Genomic DNA, 26,557 nt, shown 5'->3' with positions numbered 1-26,557 from the left:
GATGGATAGATGGGCATCTAGAACCTCAAGGCTGTTATTTACCTTATTGTATGTGAGAGACAGGGAGAAATGTTAGCCTAACCAGTTTCAGAAGAACCTAACAATTTTTGTTCTTGGTGCCAGTCTCATGATACTGTGCTAGAGGTTTTACCAGGTCTCTCATTCCTACACTCCGCTTTACTGATCTAAAGTAGAGTGGGAAATAAAGTGAGAGATATTGAACATTCAAAAGCCTCCAAATCATGTAAAAGAAACTCACTTTTACTTTTAAAAATACCCAGGAAAGGGCAAGCACTTCATTCAGTTCTGAGCCCCTCACTGAGATGAGGACTTTGCGCATCCCTGTCTTTGGGAATGCAGGGAGCCTGGTACTGAGACTTGCTGATGTGCTCCTATCCTCTGCCTTTCTTTCCAGCCCTGCCAGCCTCAGTGTTGCACCACATGGAGGCCTGAAGAGGCTACAACCACGCAGCCAACACCAGGGCTTTGAACCCAAACAATACCTCTGTTCAGGTTGGGTAAGCCCTGGGAGAACCAGCTACATGGTTCCAATTGCAATGGATGCACTCTGTGAACTCAGCTCCCAAGCTGATCTTCTGACCTGCACCTTGCAGCTTGGCCATTCTCCCTTTGCACTCCCAGAAGGCACCTGAGCTCCCATCTTATGAAGACCTAGAGGGAAAGATAGTTTCCTTCTCTGTGCTGAAAAGCTATTAAGGTAAAATCAGTACCCTGCCCTATTGTTCTGTACTTGCTAAAGTTCTTCTTCACAGGAAAATGAAAAACAGAGACACTCATTTCTTAGAATGTAAAGAACACAGGGCTTATTGATTGGGGCTATCTAAATTTAAGTTTCAGCTCTGCCACTTTTCAGCCATGTGAGTTTGAAAATGTATATAACATCCTGTGAGTCTCAATTTCCCCATCTGTAAAGTGGGGAAAAATAATGATCTATCTTAGAATTATCAAAAGGGTGGAATGTCAACCACTCATGTAAATATTTAACAGATCTTGACTGTGGGACTTCTTGAATAGCAGGCACGTCTACACACCAGGGATATAGTGGAGGAAGGGAAAAATTAAGAGGCTGCCTCCCTATTTGAGGAGGTAGGAAATGCGCCAAGGAAAAGTACCAAAAGAGGCCATTTCAGACAGTGATGAGTGAAGTAAGGACACTGAAACAAGGTGAAATTATAGAGGGTAGCTATTCGGCAGCACATGCATCCAAAGATCCACAGGTAAACGGCATCTGGATAAGACCTGGATCAAACTAAAAGATAGGTTATATGCAGCTGTGGGCAGAGGGAGCCTCAGGTAGAGTGAGCGGCATCTGCAAAGGCCCAGGACAGGATGGAGTTTGATGTGTTTGTAGAATACAAAGTCCAATGTATGGATTTTGGAAACAACAAAGTTCCATAAGAAGATGTCTCCTTCCTTTCTCTCTCTCTCTCTCTCTCTCTCTCTCTCTCTCTCTCTCTCCCCCCCTTCCCTCCCTCCCTTTCTCCCTCCCTTTCTCCCTCCCTCCCTCCCTCCCTCCCTCCCTCTTGTAGAAGAAAAATATTCACATGAATCACCTGACCAAAGGTCCCATGATTAGATGAGAATGGGTATCACTGGGTTAATGAGACCAACAGCTTTCTCTATTGCAGGGCTTCTCTGAACCTTGAATGTTCTAGTGCATGGTGAAGATTTCCAAAAAGGGCTAAGATGCTCATCTGATAAGACCATTCTAGTCTGAAATACACCGTTGGGGGTGAGACATCTCTGGTTTTCCAGCACGATTATCTGCACCCAGCTTTCAAACAGGAAAAAGTGAGGGAAGAGAGGCAATGTGTCTGAGGCATTGGCCACTATGTTTCACCTGCTTCACCTTACTTGCCTCCACACAGTAACTCCTTGTGAGAGTGATAACATTCCCATTTTCAAGAATAGGAAACTTGAACTAAGAGTTTTAAATTGCTCCCCCAAGGGCACATAACTTCAACAGAATTTCAGTGGAGATCTTCCAGTCTGTCTCTTAAGTCCCTGCTCTTTCCTTTGCTACACTATTGGTTGCAAAAGGTTGTGTGAACACACTGTCTGAAAATGAAAAACATCGCCCCAACCGATCCTCCCAAATAACTCCCTGACACAGCCCTGTCATTTCTGAAACACAAAAACAAAAATCAGAAGAAGAAAACAAAAGGCTCTGCTTTATGAAGACAGGAATGAGGGGAAGGGAGGAGAAGAGAAAGAAATGGAGGGGAGAGGAGGGGGAGGAGAGGAGAGGAGAAGAGAGGAGAGGAGAGGGGAGAGGAGAGGAGAGGAGAGGAGAAGGGAGGGAGGGGAGGGAGAGGAGGGGAAGGGAGGGGAGGGTAGAGGAGGGGCGGTGAAGGAAAGGGGAGGGGAGGGGAGGGGAGGGTAGGGGAGGGGAGGGGAGGGGAGAAGATTTACAACCAACAATGGACTATCAATCAAAGTAACAACAGAAGGGAAAACAACTAAATACTTCTCTGAAAGGAGGAAGGTGATTGAATGGATGGCAAAGGGACACAGGTGATTTCATCAGCCAAATTCTCACACCTGGGAAAAGGTGCAAGGCTCCCTAAATAAACAGCTGACTAGATATTAAAGTATTTTGCTTTTCTTGATCTATACAGTATGTATACATGTTTAAGTTCTGACTGAAGGTAGAACCTTGGTGATCTGACAGCCAGTCTCAGAACTGGTGTCCCCACTGTCAGCTGAAATGGATTCCATGTAGGCTTTGTGGCACAGCCGCTATTTGGGACACCAGCATCCTGTATTGGAGTGCTGTTTCAGGACTGAGCTGTTCTATCTCTGATCCAACTTCCTGATAATGCTCTTGAAAAGGCAGCAGAAGATGGCCTAAGTACTTGAGTCCCTGGTCCTCATGTGGGAGACCAGGATGGAGTTTGTGGCTCCTAGCATCAGCCATGGCCAGATCTAGCTGTTACAGCCATTTGGGAAGTAAGTCAAAAGGTAGATCTCTGTCTCTCCCATCCCCCCTCTCTCTCCCTGTCTCTCTTTGTCACTTTGCCTTTCGAATAAATAAGAAACTCTTTAAAAAGAAAGAAACGGACCCTAATTGTGCACAACAGATGACTCCTGGGTAGTACTCAAGCCCACATAGCTAGAAGTTAAAGGGTTGGGGAAGTTTTTTCCTGGTTCCTTCTGTGCACTCATGGCTCAACTCCTGTGGCCCTGTACTTAGGGGCAATTACACCATGGAGAAGCAAAGATAATAACAGGCAGGTTGTTTATAAATCATTCTAAGTTACTCAGATGCGGACAACAAAAAAGATAGCATGCTCAACCCTGGAAAACAAAGGGCAAACTACTCTAAGCATCAACACATCAGCTGTGAAGAATCAGTTGGGAAGTGAGACGAAAGAATAGTCACAACTATAAGATCTCATTTCTGTGCAGAAATTAGGTTGTTGGGAAGTAACCCTAAATGACTACTCCCTACTAAGGGTTTCCAGGAGCCAGTGTAGTAGGGAGGTGTGAACAGTGAGATTTTGAAGACTAGGCAATGCAAAGTCAGGTCCCTGCAGGGTTCAAGCAGACAACCTGAATGTCAAGGTTTGCTGGGGGTGGGGGGGTGTCTGGCAGGGAGCAAGTGCCCTGTGGGCCAGGGCAGCAGCAATCTTCCTGTGCTGTCCCAGGCTGCCTACTGGGATGGGGGCCTCCCATTTGTCAATTAGAGCTCCAAGAAGAAGAGCTCCAGTTTTTAATAGGAACTCTCCTGATATTTAAATGTTGACAACTATTTTAAAAAGTTAAACGGAAATTGTTTGTGGGCCCATCAGTCCTACGGGACACCAGATTTGAAACTTCTAATGAAGAGGAGAGAAAGGGGTTCCTGAAAACTAGATTCAGATTATGGTTCTGCTCTCATTTGCTGGGTAACTCCAGGCAGCCTGGATCAACCTCTGTGTCCTGGACATTAGGTTTTCCATCCTCAGGTGAGGATGCAGAATGAGTAAGTCTTTGAGAGACTTCTCCACTTTCAGGTGTCATGGTTTTACCAAGACAAAACATCAGAAGTATATAATTCCAGAGTCCTTTACAATAGGAAAAAATAGGCCTTATCAACCCAAGCTTTGACAAGGATATGCAGCCAAAAAAGGTCCCAGAGGATTGGAGTTGGATAAAGTTTGGAAAATAGTCAGCCAGTATCCATTATGGTCAAAGGCACACACCCGCTTAGCCACAGCAGTTCCATTTTGCAAATATATCCCTCAGACTAGTGATTTCTAATCCATATGCTAAGATGCACTAATCCCTTTGTGTGTTGGGGAGATTGGATGAGGTTATGGGCAGCAATAGGAGTCCTCTGGTCTTTGGCCATGAGCAGCTTCATTCAAGATTCTAAATCCATGGGGCCGGTGCTGTGGTGCAGCAGGTTAAGCTCTGGCTTGAAGAGCCGGCATCCCATATGGGCGCTGGTTCGAGATCCGGCTGCTCCACTTCTGATCCAGCTCTCTGCTATGGCCTGGGAAACCAGTGGAAGATGGCCCAAGTCTTTGGGCCCCTGCACCTGCATGGGAGATCCGGAAGAAGCTCCTGGCTCCTGGCTTCGGATCGGCACAGCTCCGGCCATTGCAGCCATTGAGGGAGTGAACCATCGGATGGAAGACCTCTCTCTCTCTCTGCCTCTCCTTCTCTCTCTGTGTAACTGACTTTCAAATAAATAAATAAATCTTCAAAAAAAAAAAGATTCTAAATCCTAGCCATGAATTCCTATATGGTTGTTTAATGGGACATTCCAAGCATGGGATCCTATCTCTGCAGACTCTAGCGATGTTTAGCTCCGTCCATCCTGTAGGCACACCCTGCAAACCAGTCTAAACCAACTCTGGCTGGAAAGAGTTAATCCAGGCACAGGAAGAACTTATTTCCCCTCCCAAAGTTTGTCTTCTAAAAGTGAGCCATCCGAAAGGCCTGTCTCAAAAAACTAGTGTGTGAGAGGTAAAAGAAGAAAGGGAATACAAAGCAATAAAGTGGAGGGAGGGGAGGGGAGAGGAAAGGAGGGTAGGAGGGAGGGAGGGAGGGAAGGTGAGAGGGAGGGAGAGAGGATGAAGGAGAAGAAAGGAGGCAGGCAGGAGGGAAAGAAGTGAATTAACTGAGCACAAGTCTAAATTTGCTAATAAACTATTCAATTTCTGTTTAGAACCACAGGGATGGATGGATGTGGTGTGTGCATTGAATGTGCTGTGTGTGTGATAGGCACAAGAGGGCCTCAAAATCATAACTGTAATTTTTCTCACTGAAGAAGCCTCCTATGAGCCCTCCCCCCACCTTTTTTCTCCCCCTTTCTGCACTTGGTGTGGAGCTGTGATTTGGCTAGAATTCCACAACCGGACCTCTCATTTGAAACCTGATGCTGTTTTCTTGGGCCTCTGAATTTATACCAAGTACCACGGGGACCGGAGACCCTTGAATCTAGGTCAGAACACATGGCCTGAATTGATTTTCCTAAAGCAATGCTTCTCCCCTGGCAGACCCCTGGATATCACACTGCTCTCAGGAGAAGAGAAGGAAAATGAGGAAGAAAGAAGGGGAGGGGGGAGGGAGGAGAAAGAGGGGAAAGGGGAGGAGGAGAAAGAAGTAAGAAGGCAATAGATAGGGTGGAGGAGAGGGAGAGCTGGAGAGAGAGGAAAGGATGTGGAAGGGAGGGGCAGAGGAGGGGAACAGCACCTTTCACTACTTGGCAGCTAGCTGAGCGTCAAGAGGGATGTTCCTACTGCAACCAGCTGAAATCCATGCTATAAAAAGTCATGCTGTTGACCTTGGTAATTTTGAGAATGAAGAAAAATACCCCGTGGCTTTTTAGAGTTGTTGCTTATTTTTCCTGTCTTTCCTACTTGTTGTTTGTGTGAATGCGTCTGCAGAGAGTCCAGAGTGTTTTGGGAAATGCCTCTTCAGCTCCCCATGAACAGCTGCTGTCCTTTCCCCCATGGGGGCATTCAGGAGGAGATCCTGCAGCCCAGCAGCCCCAGCCCCCATCCTAGCCTTGTCCAAGCTCAGAGGCAAGACAGCCAAAGCCCCCAGGGCCACATCCTCATGCCTTCACTGTTTCCCAGAGTCAACACTCATGTGTGACACGTCTTGAAAATTCTTCTTCTCTCCTACACACGCTTTGCTCCAGTGGGCACAGCACTGCTTTCAGGGGAAGACAAAGCAGGATTTTGCCTCTTCCTGCTTTGATGTTCTTGACTCACTTACCCTGTTTCTCTGAGTCACATTTCCCAGAACAGGAGTGATAATGAACTAAGACAATGCTCCTAACAGGGGCTCAACAAATGTTTGCCTGTCCCTCCCTCCACCCCGACCCCCAGCCTTGGGAATCAGAAAACTGAACAGAACTAGGGGGAGAATGCAGATAACATGTAACACACCATCATCATTTTACAAATGGGGAAATTGAGGCCCAGAGATGGGGAATGACTGATCCACAGTAAAATGATTCAGGACAAACGTCAACAATACATATCGATTGATTTGTTGCAGAGGTCAAACACTCCTTAATGTTTTCTTAGGGCACAGGAACTATTAATTAAGAATTCAAAGAAGCCAGTGCTGGCTCCAGTCAACTTGTGGATGGTTCGGATGGTTGGTGAAGGATGAGAAAACATTGGGGGAAAGGTCTGATGGATTTGTAATTTCCATCGACATTGTTTTCCTGGGTTCTGAGAATTAGCTTATTTTTTATAGAGTCTGGAGAGCTGGGGATAAAAAGCCCTCTTAGAGAGAAATATGACAATGAGTGATATTTAAGGAGTTCTTGCCTTGGAATGATTGCGACAGACTTTGCACAACAGAAGCTAGAGACAGTGGGTGCAAAACAATGTGGATTTTGCAACCACCTTTTGTGTCCTCTGTGGTAGCAGAGGCGTGGGAAAGGCTGGTGTCTCCCTGCACACCCCACCCCTCTCTTTGCCCCCAGGTGTACAAGGCAGGGTGAGCTGCATCTCAGGGGGCATCACTTTGCAGGAACCCACTCAGATGACAGCTCTTTCTCTGTTTGGATTCCATGAAGCACACTGGAAGATGCTATGAAACTCTGGACCACTTTTTCTTCCCCTTTCTGGGCCCTGGAGTCCAGATGGTAGCACAGAAGTTTGGACAAATTGTGTATCCTAGGTCGTCTCTAAGGATTCTTCTAGCTCTGACGTGAAGAGATTTGCACAGAATTCTATGCAGAGAAGCATCACTGTCCTAGATAGTGGCCATAATCTTTACTAATACATTATCTTCACACAATGCCAAGAACACTTACAACCATGGCGAGATTCTTAACCTCACAGTCATCCTGTGGGACAGATACTATTATCTACTCGTTCCAAAATAAACAGAGACTCAGAAACATGAAGTGACGTGTGCAAGGACACAAATTAGAGAGATTGTAATGTGGAGGTGCAAATCCAAGAGAGAGTACTACCAGAGCTCTTCTTTCTGGAAAACACCATCCCCTTTTTAGCTCCAAAATGAGGTGCAGTAACAGACGCAAGGTCAAAAGCATTGATGGAGTGAAGCTCCTAGAATGCTCGAGGCATCTCAGCAGCTGGGTTGCAGAGGATATAGAAATTCCGCCCATCACTGAAATCCACAGGAAACTGTGACGGAGTGAATACCAGCCCCAGTCCATCCCTCTCGACTTAGAAAAGGTATTCTATAGAGCATAACGTTCCCGTTTTACAGAGCTAAGTAAGAACTCATCCATCTTCCCTCTCTGTTCAGCAGGGGACACTGAGCCCAGGAAAGGAAGCCGAATGTTTCTAGGATGACCCTACAAGCTACTGTCAACGCCACAGGTAAAAGCCAGGTGCGAAGGGTCTCTTCCCACCTCCCATCCTTCCTTCCCTGAGTAGGCCAGCAATTCAGAGACCTAGTGGCCTCTCAAGTCCAAAGGCAGAGCCAGCCAGAGGTCAGAGGAAGGAGAAGAGAGAAACAAACAGACTTTCCAAGACAACACGCATGGCTACCGGGCTTCACATCCCATCACCTCCGCTTGGCTATGAATGGCCCGGGGGGCGAGTAGGCCCAGGGTCTCTTACCTCTGCTCGGCAGGGCTGTAGGTCTCTCCTCTCTGGCAGCTGCTCAGGGTGACGGGGTCAAAGTTGTCGAAGGAGCGGAGGGCCACCCCCGAGATGGCGACGAGGGGTGAACTGAAGCTCACACGCACCGCTTGGCTGTGGTAGAAGGGCTGGCTGAGGTCATGGACCACAGGGATAATCAGGGGATTGTTCCTGCAGCTCAGGACATGGAGGCCTGTCAGGGGAGACAGAGGGGCCGAGGGGCCAGGCTCATTACTCAAGGCCAGTCACGCCCTCCCCAACGGGCTCTTCCCGAAGCCCCCAAACTCTTTCATGTCACTGCACAAAAGCACCATTGGGCAGTCGGTGGGGATTTTGAGTTTGATTGAAAGATTCTTTGTCTGCCTTTTTTCCTTGGTTCCAAATCTTTCCAATCCCCCTGCCTCCCTGCCCCCTAAGCTTTCCCTTCACCTAGCGCCCACAGCCCCTCTCCCTCCCCCCATTGGCCACCCCTCAGTCAAGCATCCCTGGCCCCTGGCTCCCTCCCACGTTGCCTTAGGGCTTGCTGGTCTGAGCCGCTAGTGTTCAGGCTGCCAGCCTGGCGAGTCGTAAAGGTGATGGAAGTAATTCACAGCAACAGCCTCTTCCCAGGGGCTCTCATCTGCCCTCTGCAAACCCGGGGGCAGCCCTGAGAGGTGAGGACTTCGACTCCCCATGGACAGAGAAGGGAACCCAGTGTTGGTGGCAGGAGATGGTTCTTCAGAGGGACACAGCCCTGCCACCACACAAAGTCCTAGCAGAACACAAGCTCACCCCACTCAAGAGTTCTTAGCACTTTCTGGTATGGTCAACAGGTCCCCAGGCCTCAAGAGAGAAGGGAGAGGGAAGGGAATGACGGGGGCAGCTGGGTTCGTGAGACAGATGCTGGCTTTGGTGCCTGGTAAACCCGGTTTAGCCACTTCCCATCATGGGACTAAAGCTTGGTTTCCACATCTAAAAACCTGGTCTAATCCTAACCATGTCCTGCCAGGCTTGCCTTGCTGGGAGAGTTCTCCCTGTGGAGGCATGACACTCAGAGCCCAGCAGGTGCCCCTCCTAGAGCTGTGGAGACTCTGTGGGTGATGCTGAGATGCTGAGGGGCAGGGAGATGTGGAAGCCTGGGGCATTAGTGGCAGCATCCAAGGACCTTCCGTGGAGCTAGAATTGTCCTCACTCTGCTGAAGACTCACTCCTCAGAGCCAGGAAGACTGTGAAAATATTTGCTTCTCACTTAGGGAAATTTCCTAGGAATTCAGATAAATCCAGAGGGGTTTTCTTTCTCTTCCTTATTAATATGTTCCCCTTAGCCTTGAAAACTAACTAAATAAATAAACATAGAAACAAAATGAAAATACACTTGCTTCTCCCTGGGCTTCTATCTGACCCTGAAGTGACCCCTTGTCCACTTTCAGTGTAGGGACCTTTGAATTGGGCACTCTTTGGGATGGAGTGAACGCTCCAGGCTGCAGTGCTGGTGCCGAATTCCAAACATGCTGCACGGGTACCTGGCTCAATGTGGGGTAGAGTGGAAATGACAGGGAATATGGGAATTTCTTACTGCCCTTGGGGATTTCATGGGGCAGCTCTTGTGCTGAGTATGGTCATGATAGGTTAAGGAATATCTCCCTCTGATTGTGAGATGGCATCATTGTCCTCATTTTGCACATGAGGACACCAAACTGATGAGTGAGGCTCTGAGAGGCTGAGAAAAGTGCTCACGCTCTTCACTGAGTGAGTGGCAAGCACAGGATTCAAACCTTGGCCATCAGCTTTGGAGTCTGTGTACCGTGGCCTGGACATACAGAGGGGTGGTGTATGTAAAACTCTGGCCCTTGTCCTCCCATCTGGCCCCACACTCATGGATGCTTCTCAGTAGGTAGGATCAGATTCTTTTCCTGCTTCTCACTCCTGAAACTGATAGAATATTTTCTTATTCCTACTCCCATAGCATCTTCTCTGGAGGTTGTGTTGGAAACACAGTCAGTACTTGAAGGTTTTTTTTAAACACCACAGAGTATAGGTTAAAGAGCAATGAACTGAGAGCTGGGTTACTCAGTCCTGGAATGCCATGAGACCTCTCCCAGTGCCTTTTTTTGGGTCTCAGGTTCTGGCACACACAATGGAGAAATGGCTTTTGCTAACTTCTTCCCAGGTGTTCTGAAGATCCTATGGGGTATCTGAGGTTAAAGACCTGCAACAAAAGGAAACTGCTGAAGCAAAGTCTGCACATTGACCCCTTGTCTCTGTACCTGCCATATCTCACACCTTGATTTGAAGGTCACCAGAATCCCAAATAGAGAAGAAGCAAGATGGATAAGAAGGGAGGGAAGAGCCCATTCCAAGCCAGTTCTCACAACCACCCATGCAGAAGATGTGGAAGCAGGCACCAAGAGCAAGCCAGGCTCAAGAAAAATGCTTGCCTAGGTCGTGGCTCTGATCTTTGGTATCAACCAGCTGGACACTGATGGTCTCCTGCTTTTGGTCCCCATAGTATGTCCCATCGGTCACCAGGTGGACAATGACAGCTGCAGCAACCATTGGCTGAGAGAAATATGCCTGAAATGGAGAAGACATAGGAAGATAGATCAGTCATGTTGGGGAGGAGCAGCCACATTATGGTGGACTGTAGGAGAATCTTCCATTTCAGGAAATGGGCTGTTTAAGAGGGGTCCCATATGGGAAGGAGAAGTTGGTAAAACCTAGCAGGGAAGAGCACAGGCTCTGAGGTCAGAAAGCTGCCCCAATATTGGCCCTGTTCTTACCTACAGAGTGGACAGCTAGACCACTTTGGGCCTAACTGCCCTTTATTCTAAATGGTGGCTAGTAAAACAACACCTGCATCACAGTATCACCGTGAGACTATAATAAGATACTGGAAGTGAAGTGTCTAGCACAGGGTCTGGCACACAAGGAAACCATAAAAATGGTAGTTACCTGTCATTTTTCCATGACAGCCTCTGCACTAGGCACCAAGGAGACAAGGGTAAATAAATCACAGCCCTTGCTTTCGTAGAACTGTGCGACCCAAAGGAGGTCAATGACACACAAATCAAAAGCAATACAGCTTTCAGTCCTTAGTCAGAAATATGGGCTCACACACAGCTAATGTCATGTGACAAGTGTCATTCAACAGGTGAACAAAAATATGCAGAAGTAGGAAGGAAAGGATAGTCACTTCTTTCTATGAGGATCATTAAAGACTTCAAAGAAGGTAATTTTAAAAGATGTTGAATAATGAATAGGAGGTTCTAGGCAGACAAAAGGTATCCAAACCCTGACAAAACATAGATGAGTGGGGAACCTTCCAAGAGCAATTAAGGGATTTCATTTCAGGAAGCATTTCACTACTGTGTTGTTCCCTGTCCTACATGTTAGGGCTCCAATGGGTAGACAGTCCATCTTGGGAAAGGGCCCTGGGAATTGGTGCTTCTTGGGGGCCACTGCTACAAATTTCAAGAACAGCAAGTCTTGGGCTTACCTGGAGCCAGAAAGTGGTCTGAGCCAGCTGGGAGTATGGGTAGCTGATGGTGCAAGGGTACCAGGCATGCTGGGAAATGCCTTCACTGAGATCTATCACCTTAGTTCGACACACCTGGAAAAAGACAAAGGAAAGTTGGGAGTGATTAGAGAATCTCAGAAGGTCCATGAAGTTCAGTTTCAAAACGTTGTTATCTATCCACCTAGTTTGTTCTTGGTGCATCAAGAGAAAATGGTGATGAACAGACAAAAATTAATTCCGGGGCTCGTAGCCTAGTGTGAAAGAGATAATCCTCAGTGCTGTTAAGGAAAGAAGAAAGCAGATATTTTGGTGATAGATATTCTCATTGGAACACATTCCAGAGGAGTGAACATTTGGGTTGCATCTGGAAGAGCAGGATAGATAAGAGGACAAGCACTACAGACGTGGAAAAAGAAACAAACGTTCAGAGGAAAGCCAGAATGTTCAGGTCGTCATAAACTACCAATTATTAGATTTTGGGGAAATTGACAGGAAAGGCAAGTTCAGGAATTGAATGTCAACAGACCATTTGAGAACAAATCTTCAAATCGTGCTCAGAGCTATATTAACGACAAAGAAGACTCTGAGAGCATGAACATTTGCTTCACAATCATCAAATCAAAGAAATTCCATCCACGTCACCTCTCTCTCTCTCTCTCTCCCACTCACACACACACGCACACACACACACATGCACAACCTCTGTCTCTGTGTATCACTCTGCTTTGCAAATTAAATAAACAAACAAATCATAAAGAGGAAAAATATGCAGGCATTTTAAATGTTTTTTGCATAAAAGTAATCTTTTCATTCCACTTTTTGACAAATATTTTGAAATTGCCTCATTATTGTAAACTGAGAAAATTTTGGTGAGGAGAAGGGATAGGAACAACTGAATTGTTCTTGGGGTTGGTGAGACAGCTGGTAGATGTTGTCTCAGAATTTGTGCTTTCTCTTTTCTCTCTAAGGTGGCTCACCTCTCAACACTTCCCTGTGAAGTCATATCACACATCCAGGTTGCAAGCTACTCATTTGCAAAGCAGGGTTGATCTAGAAAGCTCTAGGGATGTTGCAAGATATGGAGAAAAATGAGATGGTAAATTCTCAACCAGACTAAACAAACACATAAAGCAAGCAAATGCTAAAGTGAAAGGAAAAAATAAAAAATGTAAAGATCAAGGTTATTTATTCCTGCAAAAAATGGTATATAAAGATTGGGAATAATCCACCTGTTCATCTGTTGGAGAAAGCATACAGGAAATACCAAATATTCACCTGATAAAATTCTATACATCAAAAATATGAAGAGGTATGAACTAGATTGCTAAACAAGGATGATACTAAAATATTGAACCCTTGTTTCAGTATGGATCCTGGCCAATCAAAACAGAAGACCCACTGGTAAGTTCTTGGGCTGCAACATGGAGAGATTTCAGGAACATAAGAGAGTGAAAAAAAGAAACAATGTGCAAATGGATAATTTATATGCCATTTATAAAAATCACTTGAAGAAAAACTAACTACCCAGGGATTCACATGAATTAAAAATGGAGTTGGGGCCAGCAATTTGGTGCAGCAAGTTAAGTTGTAACCTGTGACACCAGCATCCCATATCATAGTGTTAGTTCAAGTCCAGGCTACTCTGTTTTCAATCCAACTTCCTGCTAATGTGCCTGGGAAAGCAGCGGAAAATGCATGTGAGAGACCAGAATGGAGTTCCTGGTTCTCGGCATCTGTTTGGCTCAGACCTGGCTGTTGTGGTCATCTGTGGAGTGAATTAGCTGATGGAAAATCTCTTTCTGCCTCTCCCTCCTCTACCTGCCATTCTGAGTGTCAAATAAATAAATACAAAATCATTTTTTTTAAAGAAGCTAAAAATGGAGTAGAGGAGTGGATATTGGGTGCTGCAGTTAAGATGCTGCTTGGGATGCCCTCATCTCACAACAGAAGAGAGCCTGGGTTTAAGTCCTGACTCCAGCTTCCTTTTAATGCACAAGTGGTTGAATCCTTGCCATCCACATAGGAGTTCCTGGCTCCCAGGCATCTGGGGAATGAACCAGTGAGAGGAGCTCTCTCTGTCCAGGTATCTGCCTGTTGATCTCGATTTTGATCCCCCCTCAGTAAAATAAATATTTTAAAGCAATGCTTCCATTAGAAAAAAATGGAATAGAAAAGTGTACATCAAAATCAGCATGGTAGTTATCTCTGGATATCAAGGAAGAGGAATGATACTGAGAGTTAGGAACAAGTAATATTTCAACTTATCTGCAGGGTGTTATATTTCTTAGAGAAAGAGATGTTGAAGCAAATTTGACAAAATTTGCATAGGTGTCAATTCCAGGTAGTGCATATACCTGGTATACATAAATGTTTTGACTGACACTATTCTATGTACATTTATTAAGTAAAGGAAAAAACTATGAAATATTGGCTTATAAACATCAAAGATAGATGTAAAACCATCAGCATCAATTCCCCTAAAAATGAGTTGCTAGACAGAGGGATTCAATGAGGTGCATCAGATTTGACTCTTCTATGACAGTCACCCTTCTTATTCTGGGCATCCTCAAGGGCTCCTTTTAACATGCCAATTATCCCATCTATAAATTTTTCTAAAGCTCAAATGTCCTTCTCTCTGCCACTTGTGGTACTTCTGGCTTCTAGAAACTCTCAGAAAATGCCAAGTCTCAATTTTCTTAGTAACAATGAAGCATGAATCAAAGTCAAGTTGCATTGTGATTGAAAATCTCAAACATCAATGATTTTATTTTTAAATTAACCTTTTCATAAATTTAGACATTTTATGGTAAAATTGTAAAGATAATACAGAAAACTCCATACATCATTCACTCAATTTCCCTTCATGTAAACATTTTCATTGATTCATTTTTGAAGCATCAACAGAGAAAAATAAAATTGCTTAACCAACTTTGGAAAATCTCCAAATGTCACCCAGGAAGTTTTATGGTGGTAAGATGGCTTTGCACCATGGAGAGCTGGTTCTGGTCCTTGATCACTCAAATGTGATATGAAATTATGGACGAACTGCCTCTTCTCTTTGGATTTCAGCTTATGTTGTACATTGAATGTTGCCTGGGGTCATAGGTTTTTCAAGAAACTTTCATGGGTTCCTAGGATTCCACGGAGATGGAGATGTCAGTTGGGGAGGGTTCAGACTGCAGAGAAGTTCTGCTTAGTTTTGGTTCTGCCATTTCTACCAGAGAATCTCCGCTCATTTGTTTGATACATGGAGCTGCCTTGTAACATTTCACTTAAGCAAAGCACTTCACTGCATTAACAACATTGAAAAGGGTCAACTGCCAAAGTCCCTCTCATCTTAGCTCTAGGAATCAGGTCCTGCAAATATGATATTAGACACTGAATGTCACAAATAAATTTGTAAAGAGATCGAGGTCACAGAGAATCAGCAATCCCATTGTCCAGGAATTAGATGATGGCTTCCATTATTCAAATTTTTAAGAAGCCTAATACCAAGGAGACAAAGAGTAAGATGTAGCCACTTCCATGGGCTGGAAGAGGTTTTCAAGTTTGTTTATTTTTCTCAAAAACAATAAGACTGAGCTTAGGCAGATCTGCCAATGGATTGTGTTACACTCTACAACAGTGCAAGACTTTGCATAAACTATCTATGGCATTTGAAATCTGGGCCAGCAATTAGACATGTATCATTTTGGAATTCTTTCCCTTACGTTCTTAGCTGCCTGTCCCCCAGCAGAGCATGGTGGAGCTCACCTCTCAGCACTGGCTGGAGGTCTTATCTCTGCATCTAAAGCATTCATGGTCAGAGAAGTCTCCAAAATGAACAAAGCCTCCTGATTGCTTAAATACAATTTCTTCTTATCTCTGTCAGCTCTATCAGCACTAGACAGGGCTTAGAGGAACATGCCGTTGTTATTTTATTCTTCTGTTTTTCTATTTAGTTTTGTGTTTGTTTCAGGCTGGCTGGGATCCTAACCAGGGACAGTCAAAGCAGATCAGAGAGGAATGAACAAATCCAGCTGAACCTTTGCCCAAAGCCCTAGTTGATCTTAAAAAGCATCTATGTTCCTGGGGAGATTGGAGGAGGAGGGAGCAAAGCCTCCTGCTTTTATAGACATTGCATAAATTTGTTCATTCAGCAGCTGTGTATTGAAGGCGTATGGCACTGAACTCCAGGGAGCTGAGAAAATGAACAGCCTTGCCAAAACGATGAGATTGGTCACTAAGGACACAAGTATGAACCGCACACACCTGTATACTATGGGAATGCTCTGTTTACAACACCCATTTGTTGTCTTTTCCAAAACAGCAAGTCAGCTCCACAGAGCATCATGGAACATTGTTCGGGAGGGGACCCACAGGAGGGTCACATCACCTGCTCTGATGTGTTCTTAAGCTCTCCATGCCACCACCCTGAGTTTGTCTTTGCTCATCATCTCCCTTTCTTCACCTTCTCTGGTGTCACTGGCTCAAGTCACCTTCTCAGTCTTTTCCAGCCTGCTACCTCTTCCCAAACTACCCATCTTTCAATCTCCTGTGGAGCCATTTTGTTCTCTCTCCTATTCTGCACTCATGTACTGCAAAGTCTCTTAACAATGCTGAGGCCCTTCCAAGGCATCCAGTTCTAAGGGATGTCAGGGGCTGAATATGGCAAGTTTTTCTCCCCTGTGTTCCACTGATTGACATGACAAGATCTGTTCTCTCCCTTCACATCACTCACTGCCTTGTGAAACACATCAAGGACACTCTAGAAACACTGCAGCCTCTGGGATTTGGCTTCTGTGGGAGATAAATGGGAGATTCCATATGGTTGAGTCCATTATTCTGTGCTGCTTACTCCCATGTTCACTGCCACATGATTCACAATATTCAAGAGCTGGGAAGAATCTATGCATCCATCAATGGATGAATGGATAAAGCAACTGTGGTATATACATGTAACAGAATATTATTCAGCTTTTAAAAAAGAAGGAAAACTCTGCATCAAGAAGAATTAACCTGTGGATATCATGCTAAATTGTTTTTAAAACTTGTCACCCAAGGACAGATAATGTGTGGTTCCACTTATGTGAGGCATTGAAAACTGTCAAATTCATAAAAGCAAAGATGGAATGGTGGTTGCCAGAGCTTGCAGGAAAGAGTGAACAGCAGATTGCCAAGTTAATGTGCACAAATTTTCAGTGAAGCAAGATAAGCAAGTTCACCATGCATCCCTGGTCAACAGTACTGGGTGGTATGCTTGGAAAAGTTGTTGAAGATAGAGCTTGAGATGTGTTCATTCCACAATAAAATTTTGAAAATGGTTAAGTATTATTTTGAATGAATAAGATTTTGACATTAAGTGAATGGATAAATGATCAAATGAAAGGAGAAAAATAATATAATGCTGCTTGGCAAAGAGCAAATGCAGTTCAGCTGGCAAACACCCTAATTTAGGTCCTCTCATGTTTGGAGAAAGGAGTACCCAGCATCTTTTTGATTATGTCCTGGACAAAAAACTTACTTCCATTTATGGACAGCCTAATTTACTTCTGGGCCATGCTTTCCAACAGCCAGAGGGAGAGATGATCGGCTATACTTTCTCGATCTCTTTCCTCTAAGTAGTTATGCCTATAAGCTATTTTATTTTAGTGTTACAGGGAACTTGAATAGGTTTTCTATTGAGACCATGCCCTTTTCATTGGTCAAGATGGGGGAGGTGTCTTGCTCAATGACACATGGCCAGGAAGGGGCAAAATTATGAAAATGGAAAATTTCTGTCTACCAGAATTAATGCACTTTTCTCCCAGAATTAATGTACTTTTCTCACCAATGTTTTATACCTTCACTGTATTCAACTATCTCCAGTGAAATTTCCCAATTTACTCAAGAAATTACGACAGAAGTAGCAGAAGAAATATTCGTGTTTTCTTGAGGAATTCCAGCCCCGTGTATTTTGGGGAATGTAGTGGTTTATTGCCTGTCACCTTCATCTCAGCACCTGTACTCAGTCACAAAACCACGTGATTGCTCCTTGGGTTTGATGGAAACCTTGGCTTCTAGAGATGAAGATGAGACACTGGTGACTACTCTTGCCCCAGATCCCTTGACAGTCATTCTATGCTCCAAAGCAAAAACCAAATTGCATCACTCTGCTACTCATCAACCCTTCCACAGCTGCCCTTGGCTTTCAGGATGGAAAGGTCCCACAGCTTACAAAGGCTGTGGGCAGCTGGTTTCAGTCTCTTCCACCAACTTCATTGCTGGCTGCTCTCCCTCCCCACTTAGCAGACAGGCATCAGTGGTGCTCCCTTCTTGTTGGACAAGGGTTTCTCCCATACATCACGGGCTCCCCTGCCACCAAGCTTGTGCCCAAACACATCCCACCTCCAACCCCTGCACTACTCATTTTGTGAAATACTACACACACTTCAAAGCCACTCTCAAATATCACCCCTATTCTGAAAGCCTTTGCTCACTCCCAGGGCATAATTAATTGTGCTCTCTTATATGTCTATATAGGTTTTTATATATACCCCAGTTAGAGTACTTGTCAAGTTAGATCATTGTTGTTTAGAGTCCAGTCCTATCCCTTTAAACTCTGAAGATTTCCAAGGTGAGAAGCATGCATTATGTAACCTTAAATAAATCCCTACAGATTTCTCAGCACGTAAGAAATAAAAGGTACCCAGTGAACAAGACAATGGCAATACCAGGAAATTATATTGAGTGTTTATTCCATAGGTGGTGCTGTTTTAAAGCTTCTGTATTTACTGAATCTTGCATTTCTCAAGGAAACTCTGTGAGAGAAGCATTGTTTTCATAGACATTTTACAGGCAAGGAAACTGAGGCCCAATAAACTTATCTAAGGTCACACAGCTGGTTTGTAGTAGAATCAAGATTCAAATCCAGGCACAAAATCAGCCTGTACACAGATTTTAACATGTAAGGGCCTGCAAACATATTCTTTAGGGGTGTTAAGAGGATCCAATAAGAAAATAGCTCTATAAGGGTACTTCAAGATGTTCACAGAAAATGGAATTAAAAAATGTTTGTTTTGGGGCAAACAAAAAAGAAATGCACAGATTTTCAATAATATGCATTTTCATGAAATTTGAAGACTTCTCAGGTGCATGGACTTCAAAACTTTTTGCACCAAAATAAGCTTTTCTTTTAATTCCATTTTCCACAAACTTTTTGAAGTGTCCTGGTATTTGTGCTGGAGGGATCTTCTATAGAGGGTGGACTCTGAGTTTCTCCTTGCAGCCTTCTCCTGGGGCTCCTGAAATAGCAGCTGACGCAGGTCTGCTCTAGGGCAAAGTGATATGGCATACAGAGCCCAGGATTGCAGGCAAGGGACCTGCTCCCAGGAAATGACTCAATTGCTCACTTTTTCTCTGATCCTCACCCTTCCCACTTTATGGGAAGACAGAGTAAGATGACTTCATCTCCACAAAGGATTTTCAGCTCTGACATTCTGTCAGTTCTTGGTTTTCAGTCTCTTCCAAGTGAATGCTGCAGAAGAGAGGCTGCCTCTGAAATGCAGCTTATAACAACAACAACAACAACAACAAAAACAAACCCTTCTGTGTCCCAGGTGAACAGTTGACATCTGAGATTCCTGAATGACATGTCACTCATACTCTAAGGCTGAAGGCTAATTTCCCAGCAACCTTGTCTGGCAAAGACAATCAGAAGAGTAACATAGAAGTCTACTTGCTATAATTCCAGCAACATGTTTTCTGGTTTATTTATTTATTTATTTCTGCCTGCAATTGTGTGCTGCTAAAGAGGTGGGAAGGTTCTCCATCTGGAGCTTTGAGATCTTGGATGTCTGAGCTGGGAGGGACCTCAGAAATCCTGACTCCAACCATCACGTTTGATATGTGGGGAAACAGAGCTAGACTGGCTTGAAGACACATAGTAATCTGCATGGCCTCTAGGGTATCGGTGACTGGGGTTGCCCGTCTATGTCTCCAGGACCTGGAGACTAGGATGCAGTGCCAGCCACTACCTCCCGCGCCTGCCTCCAACTCCCCCTCCTTTGCAAAAGGCTGCTTTCAATTAGAGGAGTTAACGATGTCTCGCTTTCAAAGGGTTTTTTAAATCCAGTTTATCTTCCACCCACACACGATGTACACAAAGGCAGGGGGACAGAAGGAGAACAGGAGAGCAGGGGTTCTGGTATTTTCCCACACAGGGACATGCCATGAGGTTTCTATTGATTTCAGTTTTACAGATTTACATGCCCTTTGTCAATCAGGGGAGGGAGGAGGTGCTCCTCAAATCTCTTGCCCATCCTCTCCAATTTCCTCTTTCCATCCAGAGGGACTTGTGAATGGGTCCCATAGAAAAAACAGGGAAAGGAGCAGGGAGGGGTTGTGTGGGAATGCACATAACAACACATAAAAGTTCAACTGCACACTCATGCACACATCCATGGTTGTACCCATATGCATGCACGCACATGTACACACAGACAACCAAGACGTGCTTCCCAATATTTCTCCTTAGGCCATCATGTAACTGCAGCCATGCAATTCCAATGCAAGTTATTTCCCTAAGAATTGCAAGGTAGCAAGAGGTGTAGATGCTGGTTCCTTGATATAAATCACCAAGATTTCAGGGCCTGAAAACTGCACAAGAGAAAACCTGTTAGGAGGCAGCCCATTAGACTGTGGCTATAAAAGGCCTTGGGAAACCTGGATGCAGAGTGGCAGGGGTGGAAATACTGCCTCCATAAACTTAGTTTTGCTTTTCCTATCAGGACATGTTGCTCTCTATTTGGTGTTCCCATGGAGGATGAGAAGGGCACTGATTCTTGAAGATGGTTTATTAGAACAGGGTACTGCCTGTGTCTAGTGCCATTTCACCTTCTTGATAACCCTGAGGAAAAAGGACTTTCATACCCATTTGAGAGATAAGAACTTTGGGATTTGGACAGGGTTTGGTCATTCCCCAGGGGTTTGGGAGTCAAACCAATCTGGACTGACTCAAAGCCCAGCCTCTTTCCACCCCATGACTTGACCTCCCACTTACTCCTAGTCTATATCCTTTTTATAATGCCATTGCATATGGGTTCCAATCTGTCCATCTGTTTCTTGTGGATGAGCTCAAGAACAGTGCCTGGGGCTGGTGCTGTGGCATAATGGGTAAAGCCGCCACCTGCAGTGCTGGGAACCCATATGGGCGCCAGTTTGAGTCTCAGCTGCTCTACTTCTGATCCAGCTCTCTGCTATGGCCTGGGAAAGCAGTAGAAGATGGCCCAAATCCTTGGGCCCCTGAACCCACATGGGAGACCCGGAAGAAGCTACTGGGTCCTGGCTTTGGATTAGTGCAGCTCTCTCGTTGTGGCCATCCAGGAAGTGAATCAGCGGATGGACGACCTCTCTCTCTCTCTCTCTGCCTCTGCCTCTCTGTAACACTGCTTTTTAAATCAATCAATAAATAAATCTTTAAAAAATAAAGAACAGTGCCTTTGCTTCCTTTATTTTCCCTTTTCATCTGCATCAAATGAAGCTTACTGGACAGGGCTCAGCCCATGCTGAACTAATGTGGCTTTTCCAAGGCTGTATATTTGGATCATTGGTGATAAATTTGATCTGGAAACTCAGATCTGCATAGACTTAAACCAATGTGCAGAAGTGATGATAACCATGTGATACAGAGAAGGGTTCAGGAAACCCAGGGTTCATTCTGAGCTATAAAGCATTGCTCCAGACAACCCACTACTCCAGGACCAGGCAGAGTTGTTATTTATTAATATGATGATGACAATGGTAACTGGTATACAGTATGATTTCTCCAATTAGTATAATGTGCTCCAGAACCTGTTTAAATCCATTATTTTATTTAATCCTTAAAAACTACACTATGAGAAGTTATTAGCATTACCCCTATTTCCCTGGTAAGAAATTGAGGCTGGCGCCTATAGGAAGTGCAAAGAACCCTTGAGCCCACTAGCTGCCGTTGAGTCAAATCTATGCCATCAGTACTATCATTCTTGCCCAGGAAAGTTATAACCAATTAAACCTTGAATCCTTTCTCCTTGAGTATAAGCCTCTAAATCCATTTCAAGAAAACACTAAATAGCCACTCACAATTGGTCAGAACATGCCTAGGAGATGAATCCTATTTTCAGTCTTTGAACTTGACCAATTAGTTCACTGAGGACAAGAATAAAGTACTGCCTGTGAAACCTTCAGTATCAAAAGCTGAGAGCCCAAAGTAGGTGATGAGCAAATATTGGTGAAATTAAAGAACAAGCTAAGAACACTTTAAAAGCCTTTTCTGAATTATTGCACATAGAGAACAAATGCAATGCAAAGGTGCAAATTCAAGTTCAGGGCCTCTCCAACTGATTACAGAGTATGGTAGACCTCTCCTACCTATATCCTCTCTGCTTGCCTCCTACGCCCCTTTTTCCAAACTGACCCTGAACAGAAAAACTTTAAGAGTAACCAAGGGTTAACTGATACACAGCACAACATGTGCACACACACACAGGCACACACACACACACCTCCAACCCCTCCTCCAACCTCCTTTTTACACATTTAATAGCAATGGGGGCGGGGAGGGGGGAGAAGAAGGGGGAGCCGGGCTTTCTTTCCCCGACCATTAGAAACAATTATCACTTTCTCCAGGCCTCCAGAGCAGCTTTCCCTTTGATGCCTGCCTTAAAGAGATAGAGGGGAGGGGGAGGGGTGGGTTGTTTTTCTTTCAATTTGAGGATTTATTATTTGGCATGGACAGACAATCAAGCAAAGAAGCATTTCCTGTGTGCAGGAGAGATGCCTCTTTTTGGCTCCTAGAGTTCTGGAAATAGCGATCTCAGGACCTCCACATCGGAGACACCAAGAGATAAGATAACCTGGCTTGGCCATCCTCGTGCCTGGAGGCTCAGCTCTGGGTTGATTAGCACCTCATTGCCTATCCCATTCCCCATCCCCAGGCTCTAACCTGTTAGGCATTCCACACTCCTTAGGAGTCTAACATCTTGCAGAGCTCTGTACTTTCCCATGCAAATCTGAGATTGGGGTGCAAACCTCTGGACTGATTAAATAATCATGGGGGAACACTAGGCCTTTATGGGAAGGGAGTACAGATATCAAGCTGCCACATTTACAGGTGGGGAAAACTGGGCTTGTTAGAGGCTAAGTGGTTTAGAATCATAGACTGGATTCTTGGGGGCTACTCATTCAATGGCTTAATTTTCCAGACAGAAGCCCGGGGTCTCTGAGGGATGGAAACTGGGTGTCTCAGCTTTCTTTTTAAGGAGAAGCTTATGCCAGAGGCCTAAGACAACCATCCATGAAGGTGGTGCCAGTGTTGTCTTTGCCTTCATTTGTTGACTTCTATGGACAGGTACAGAATTCCCACATTCCTGAGAAGCCACTGGCAGTCCTCCTGCACAGGGCTCAGAGGAGACAAACAGCATGCCCAGGCTATCCCTGTCAGGAGAGCATGGTGACGTCTGGGTCTGCATGACTCCAAGTCTGTCTCCTATTCCCAGCCCATGCTACAGATGAGGAAACTGAAGTCCACAGTGAATGCGATGATCACAATGAAGACTGTGATAGCAGCAGTGACGGTGATACATGACCATCATTGTGAAGGTGAAGGAAATAATCACAAAAGCCGTAGCAGGTGAGGATGCCAATGATGCTATTCACTATTATTTGCAGTGCTAGCTTTCTCTGCATTGCACAGATGGTAGAGCCAGGCACTGGGCTGAGCTTGTTCCTGGATACTGGCATATAGGAGGCGATGGGCAGGGTCTCGGGCTCCTCCAGCTAGTAAATCCTCTAACAAGGGAGAGTGATTAGTGTCGGATGTGGAGGTCGGCTTTTGTGCTGCTGACAGCCGCTGCCATTAAAGGCCTGGCCGGGCTCATTTCACAGGGGCCCTCCACAGACCTGCTCCCGGGCTCCCTAATTATGCCATTGACTCAACACCCAGGCCCGCCTCTGAACTCCTGACCCAGCAGTGAAAGACTTGGGATCTCATTACTAATCTCTTAAGCCACCTAGTCCTCCAAAACACATCCATTTACGCTGGGGCCAAGGCTTTGGGGGTGGGAGGCAGGCAGAAGAGAGTCCGGCACAGGCCCTTCTCACGACGCGGCCATCTTTCCTCTCTGCAGCCTGAGGTCCAAGCCACCAGGCAGCGGGCACAGCTGGGCAGCTCCGCTCAGGGCAGGCCTGGAGAGGAGGAAGACCTTGGACGGGAAAGGCCAGGGCATCTGGGCCCACCTGTTTTTAATTTCAGGGGTGCGAGTGGGGGATGAGGCCTGTGTTTGTTTTAATTATTACTATTGTTGTTGAAAAGGGAGGGAAAAAATGAGCAGAAACTGCTAACATCTGGAGGCTGCCGTCCAGCTTACGCAATCTCCTGCAGCAGAGGAGGAGCCTGGGATCCTGGCCAGATGGTCCGTGGGTGACTCCACGGCACAAACGCCACCTCCAGCGTGAGCGGCTGACGGGCTTGGGAGAGTGGGATGCAGGGCCTTCCTTGCATTCCTGAGCTGACGGGAAAGGGCTCCCAGGGACCTCAGTACTCTTTGGGAAGAGTTATTTGTTTCTCACTTGCAAGTCTGATATTTCTCTTTTATGTCTCCATCATTCACTTATCCTTCCACTCATTCACTCAACAAACACCTACTTAGCACTTACTAGGTTCTTTATTCCCATGGTCCACGTGAGCAGAAGAGAGATCCCAGAGGGAAGCAGCAATGCTGAGCTCCCAGACCCATGGGGGCAGAAAGGGAGAAAATTAAGCAAAGGATTGCCCATAGCAGAAACGTGCTAGGTTCTGTGTTCAAGTTTTGTGTGGGCAGAGAGAGAGGCATGCAGAAGGAAGTTTCTGAGGCAATCTGATTCTGAAGGCCAGGTCTGACACACAAAGTCTTCATGTCAAGTGGGCCCTGGAGAGTAGGAGCAGGAGAAAAGAAGGCCAGGGAAGGGGGAAAACTGGGCCACAGCTGAGCCGTGACAAGCCCAGCTCCCCAGATGATGTCACCAGCAGAGGCATGAAGGATAAACTTAGAGATGCTGAGACCTGCTACAAGCGCAGTTCTGAGCATGCTATTAAAAATACATTGCTGAGTTTCTGCATTTTGAAGCATCTCTCTTTTTTACACTTGTACTGAAAGCAATGAATGACATTTCATGAACTCTAAATCAGGACAAGAAAGCAGTATAGATTCTAGATCCAATCAGGAGGGCAATGGCAGCATCCACCAGAATGTGCACTCAGCTTAAAGAAGGACTCAAAGCTGTGGCCAGCAGTAGATGGGGTTTTAGAGGCACTGTCAGCTCTGGGTCAGAATCCAGAGACATCATAGATTCTCTTCTAGAATCCAGAGGCATTGTCAGTTCTAGAGCAGTACACTGAGTACCAAAACACTTTCATTTCTAGGCCAGGCTCCCAAGGCACCATAATTCCAGATCAAGATTGGGCATTTCTATATCCCCAACACTCCAAAACCACCTGTTTGAGATCCAGACATTAATGACCAAAGCCACAAATCCAGATCACTTTCTCCAAAGTCAGTTCCTTCATCTGGATCTATAGTGGATTGAGAACCACGATCAACCCTAGAGAAAGCACTGGAACAGGGAGCCACTGTCTTCCAAAGCACCCTGACTGTCTACTGTATTTTTTCTGGGAGCCCCTGAGCCTTCATGGGTTAATAAGGAAGGCAGTGACCACATCCAAGCTGGGTGCCTGGTCACCTTGGTCAGGAATAATTGAGCAGTGGTTAATGGCAGTCTTGACCACACTGGCCTATTCAAAAAGGTCAGATGAGTGATTTTTCACTTAAAAACATCTGTGGCTTGAAAGAACAAGACATTTTCAAGTTCATAAAATGAGAAGTTTGCAGGTTGTTGTTTTTGTTCTGTCCCCTCTCCCTCTTTCTCCTCTTCTCCAGCTTTCCAAATTGAGATGCATGGGTTACAAAGTGTGTCCAGGATGACACATAAGGCATGTTACCTGCAGGGAGCCCGACTAGATACCAAGACAACCACACAGGACACAATGGTCCCAGGTCCTGCTGTCACCACAGATGTTAAGGGCTGGGAATCACTGTGTGATTGACCTCCTCCTATTTGCTTTTGAAGAGGAGACATCACTCCTGCCTTGGCTGCCTTGTTTGGTTTCTCCAAGGAAGAGGCTCCAAAGGAAGTAATGCAAGGTACACAAGGAGCAAGAGGATAGAAGATGCTTATGTTTTCAGCAGTGTCCTGCTGATCTTTCAGCTCAGGCAAGGATTCTCATTCTTAAGGACAAAGGCGTCATTTCCCTCTTCTGCCCCTCCAGATGTCAGGTAGAGACAGTAACTGTGCTGTGCAAACTGCAGGGCTTTCTCCACCAGGTGTCCCATGGACACTGGTAATTTATGTGTCCACCATCCCATCAGCAGAGTCCTCTGAGGGACAGGGACCTTCCAGAGTGATGCTTTCCCCCAAGTGGCAGACTTGGCCAGGGAAGCACACATCTGTGCAAAAGCAGGGTGTTGAAGCAGCTGTTCTGAGACACAGTCCCTGGGAAAAACTTCAGCTAGACCTGTGATCCATAATGTCAACTCCTCAACAACCTCTACACCTGGCATTTCTCCAGACCTTCCATTGAGCTGTGGAAAATCATCAAATATTTTAAATTCAAAGGTACATAGACTGGAATCAAGTTGGCACGGCCTTGAAGCGCTCTGGGCTGCATTCCTTCCCTGGGGAATGGGATGATAGTGTCTGATCTGAAGGGCCTTTGGGAGGACCAAAAGGACTCTTGTGCATGCAAATGTTCATATACACCCTGCACAGGAAAAATACACAGTACCTTCTTCCTTGTGTCTTACTGCTGCTAGTGGGAGACACCTTTGAGTTCCAATTCTAAGCCTCCCTGGCCAGCCCCTGAACTAACTGCAGAAACTTGGATAAGTAGCTTATCCTTTGTGAGACTCAATTTACCCCAACTGAGCCAGTGGAAAAACTACAT

The 26,557-nt window shown here is 45.4% G+C and overlaps 1 protein-coding gene across 1 annotated transcript in view; it reads right to left on the bottom strand.

Moving 5' to 3' along the window:
- Positions 1–26,557, bottom strand: part of PAPPA (pappalysin 1) — a 265,699-nt gene that overhangs the window by 67,170 nt on the left and 171,972 nt on the right. The window contains exons 11-13 of the mRNA XM_051855823.2: positions 11,560–11,673; positions 10,502–10,637; positions 8,064–8,277 (exon numbers count right to left, since the gene is read on the bottom strand). Of these exons, the coding sequence (XP_051711783.2) occupies positions 8,064–8,277; positions 10,502–10,637; positions 11,560–11,673 (464 nt within the window). The remainder of the gene's footprint in view (positions 1–8,063; positions 8,278–10,501; positions 10,638–11,559; positions 11,674–26,557) is intronic.

This window comes from Oryctolagus cuniculus, chromosome 1, assembly GCF_964237555.1.
Source record: "Oryctolagus cuniculus chromosome 1, mOryCun1.1, whole genome shotgun sequence".
In the NCBI taxonomy this organism is placed as follows: domain Eukaryota; kingdom Metazoa; phylum Chordata; class Mammalia; order Lagomorpha; family Leporidae; genus Oryctolagus; species Oryctolagus cuniculus.
This window is presented reverse-complemented; position numbering and strand designations above follow the sequence as displayed.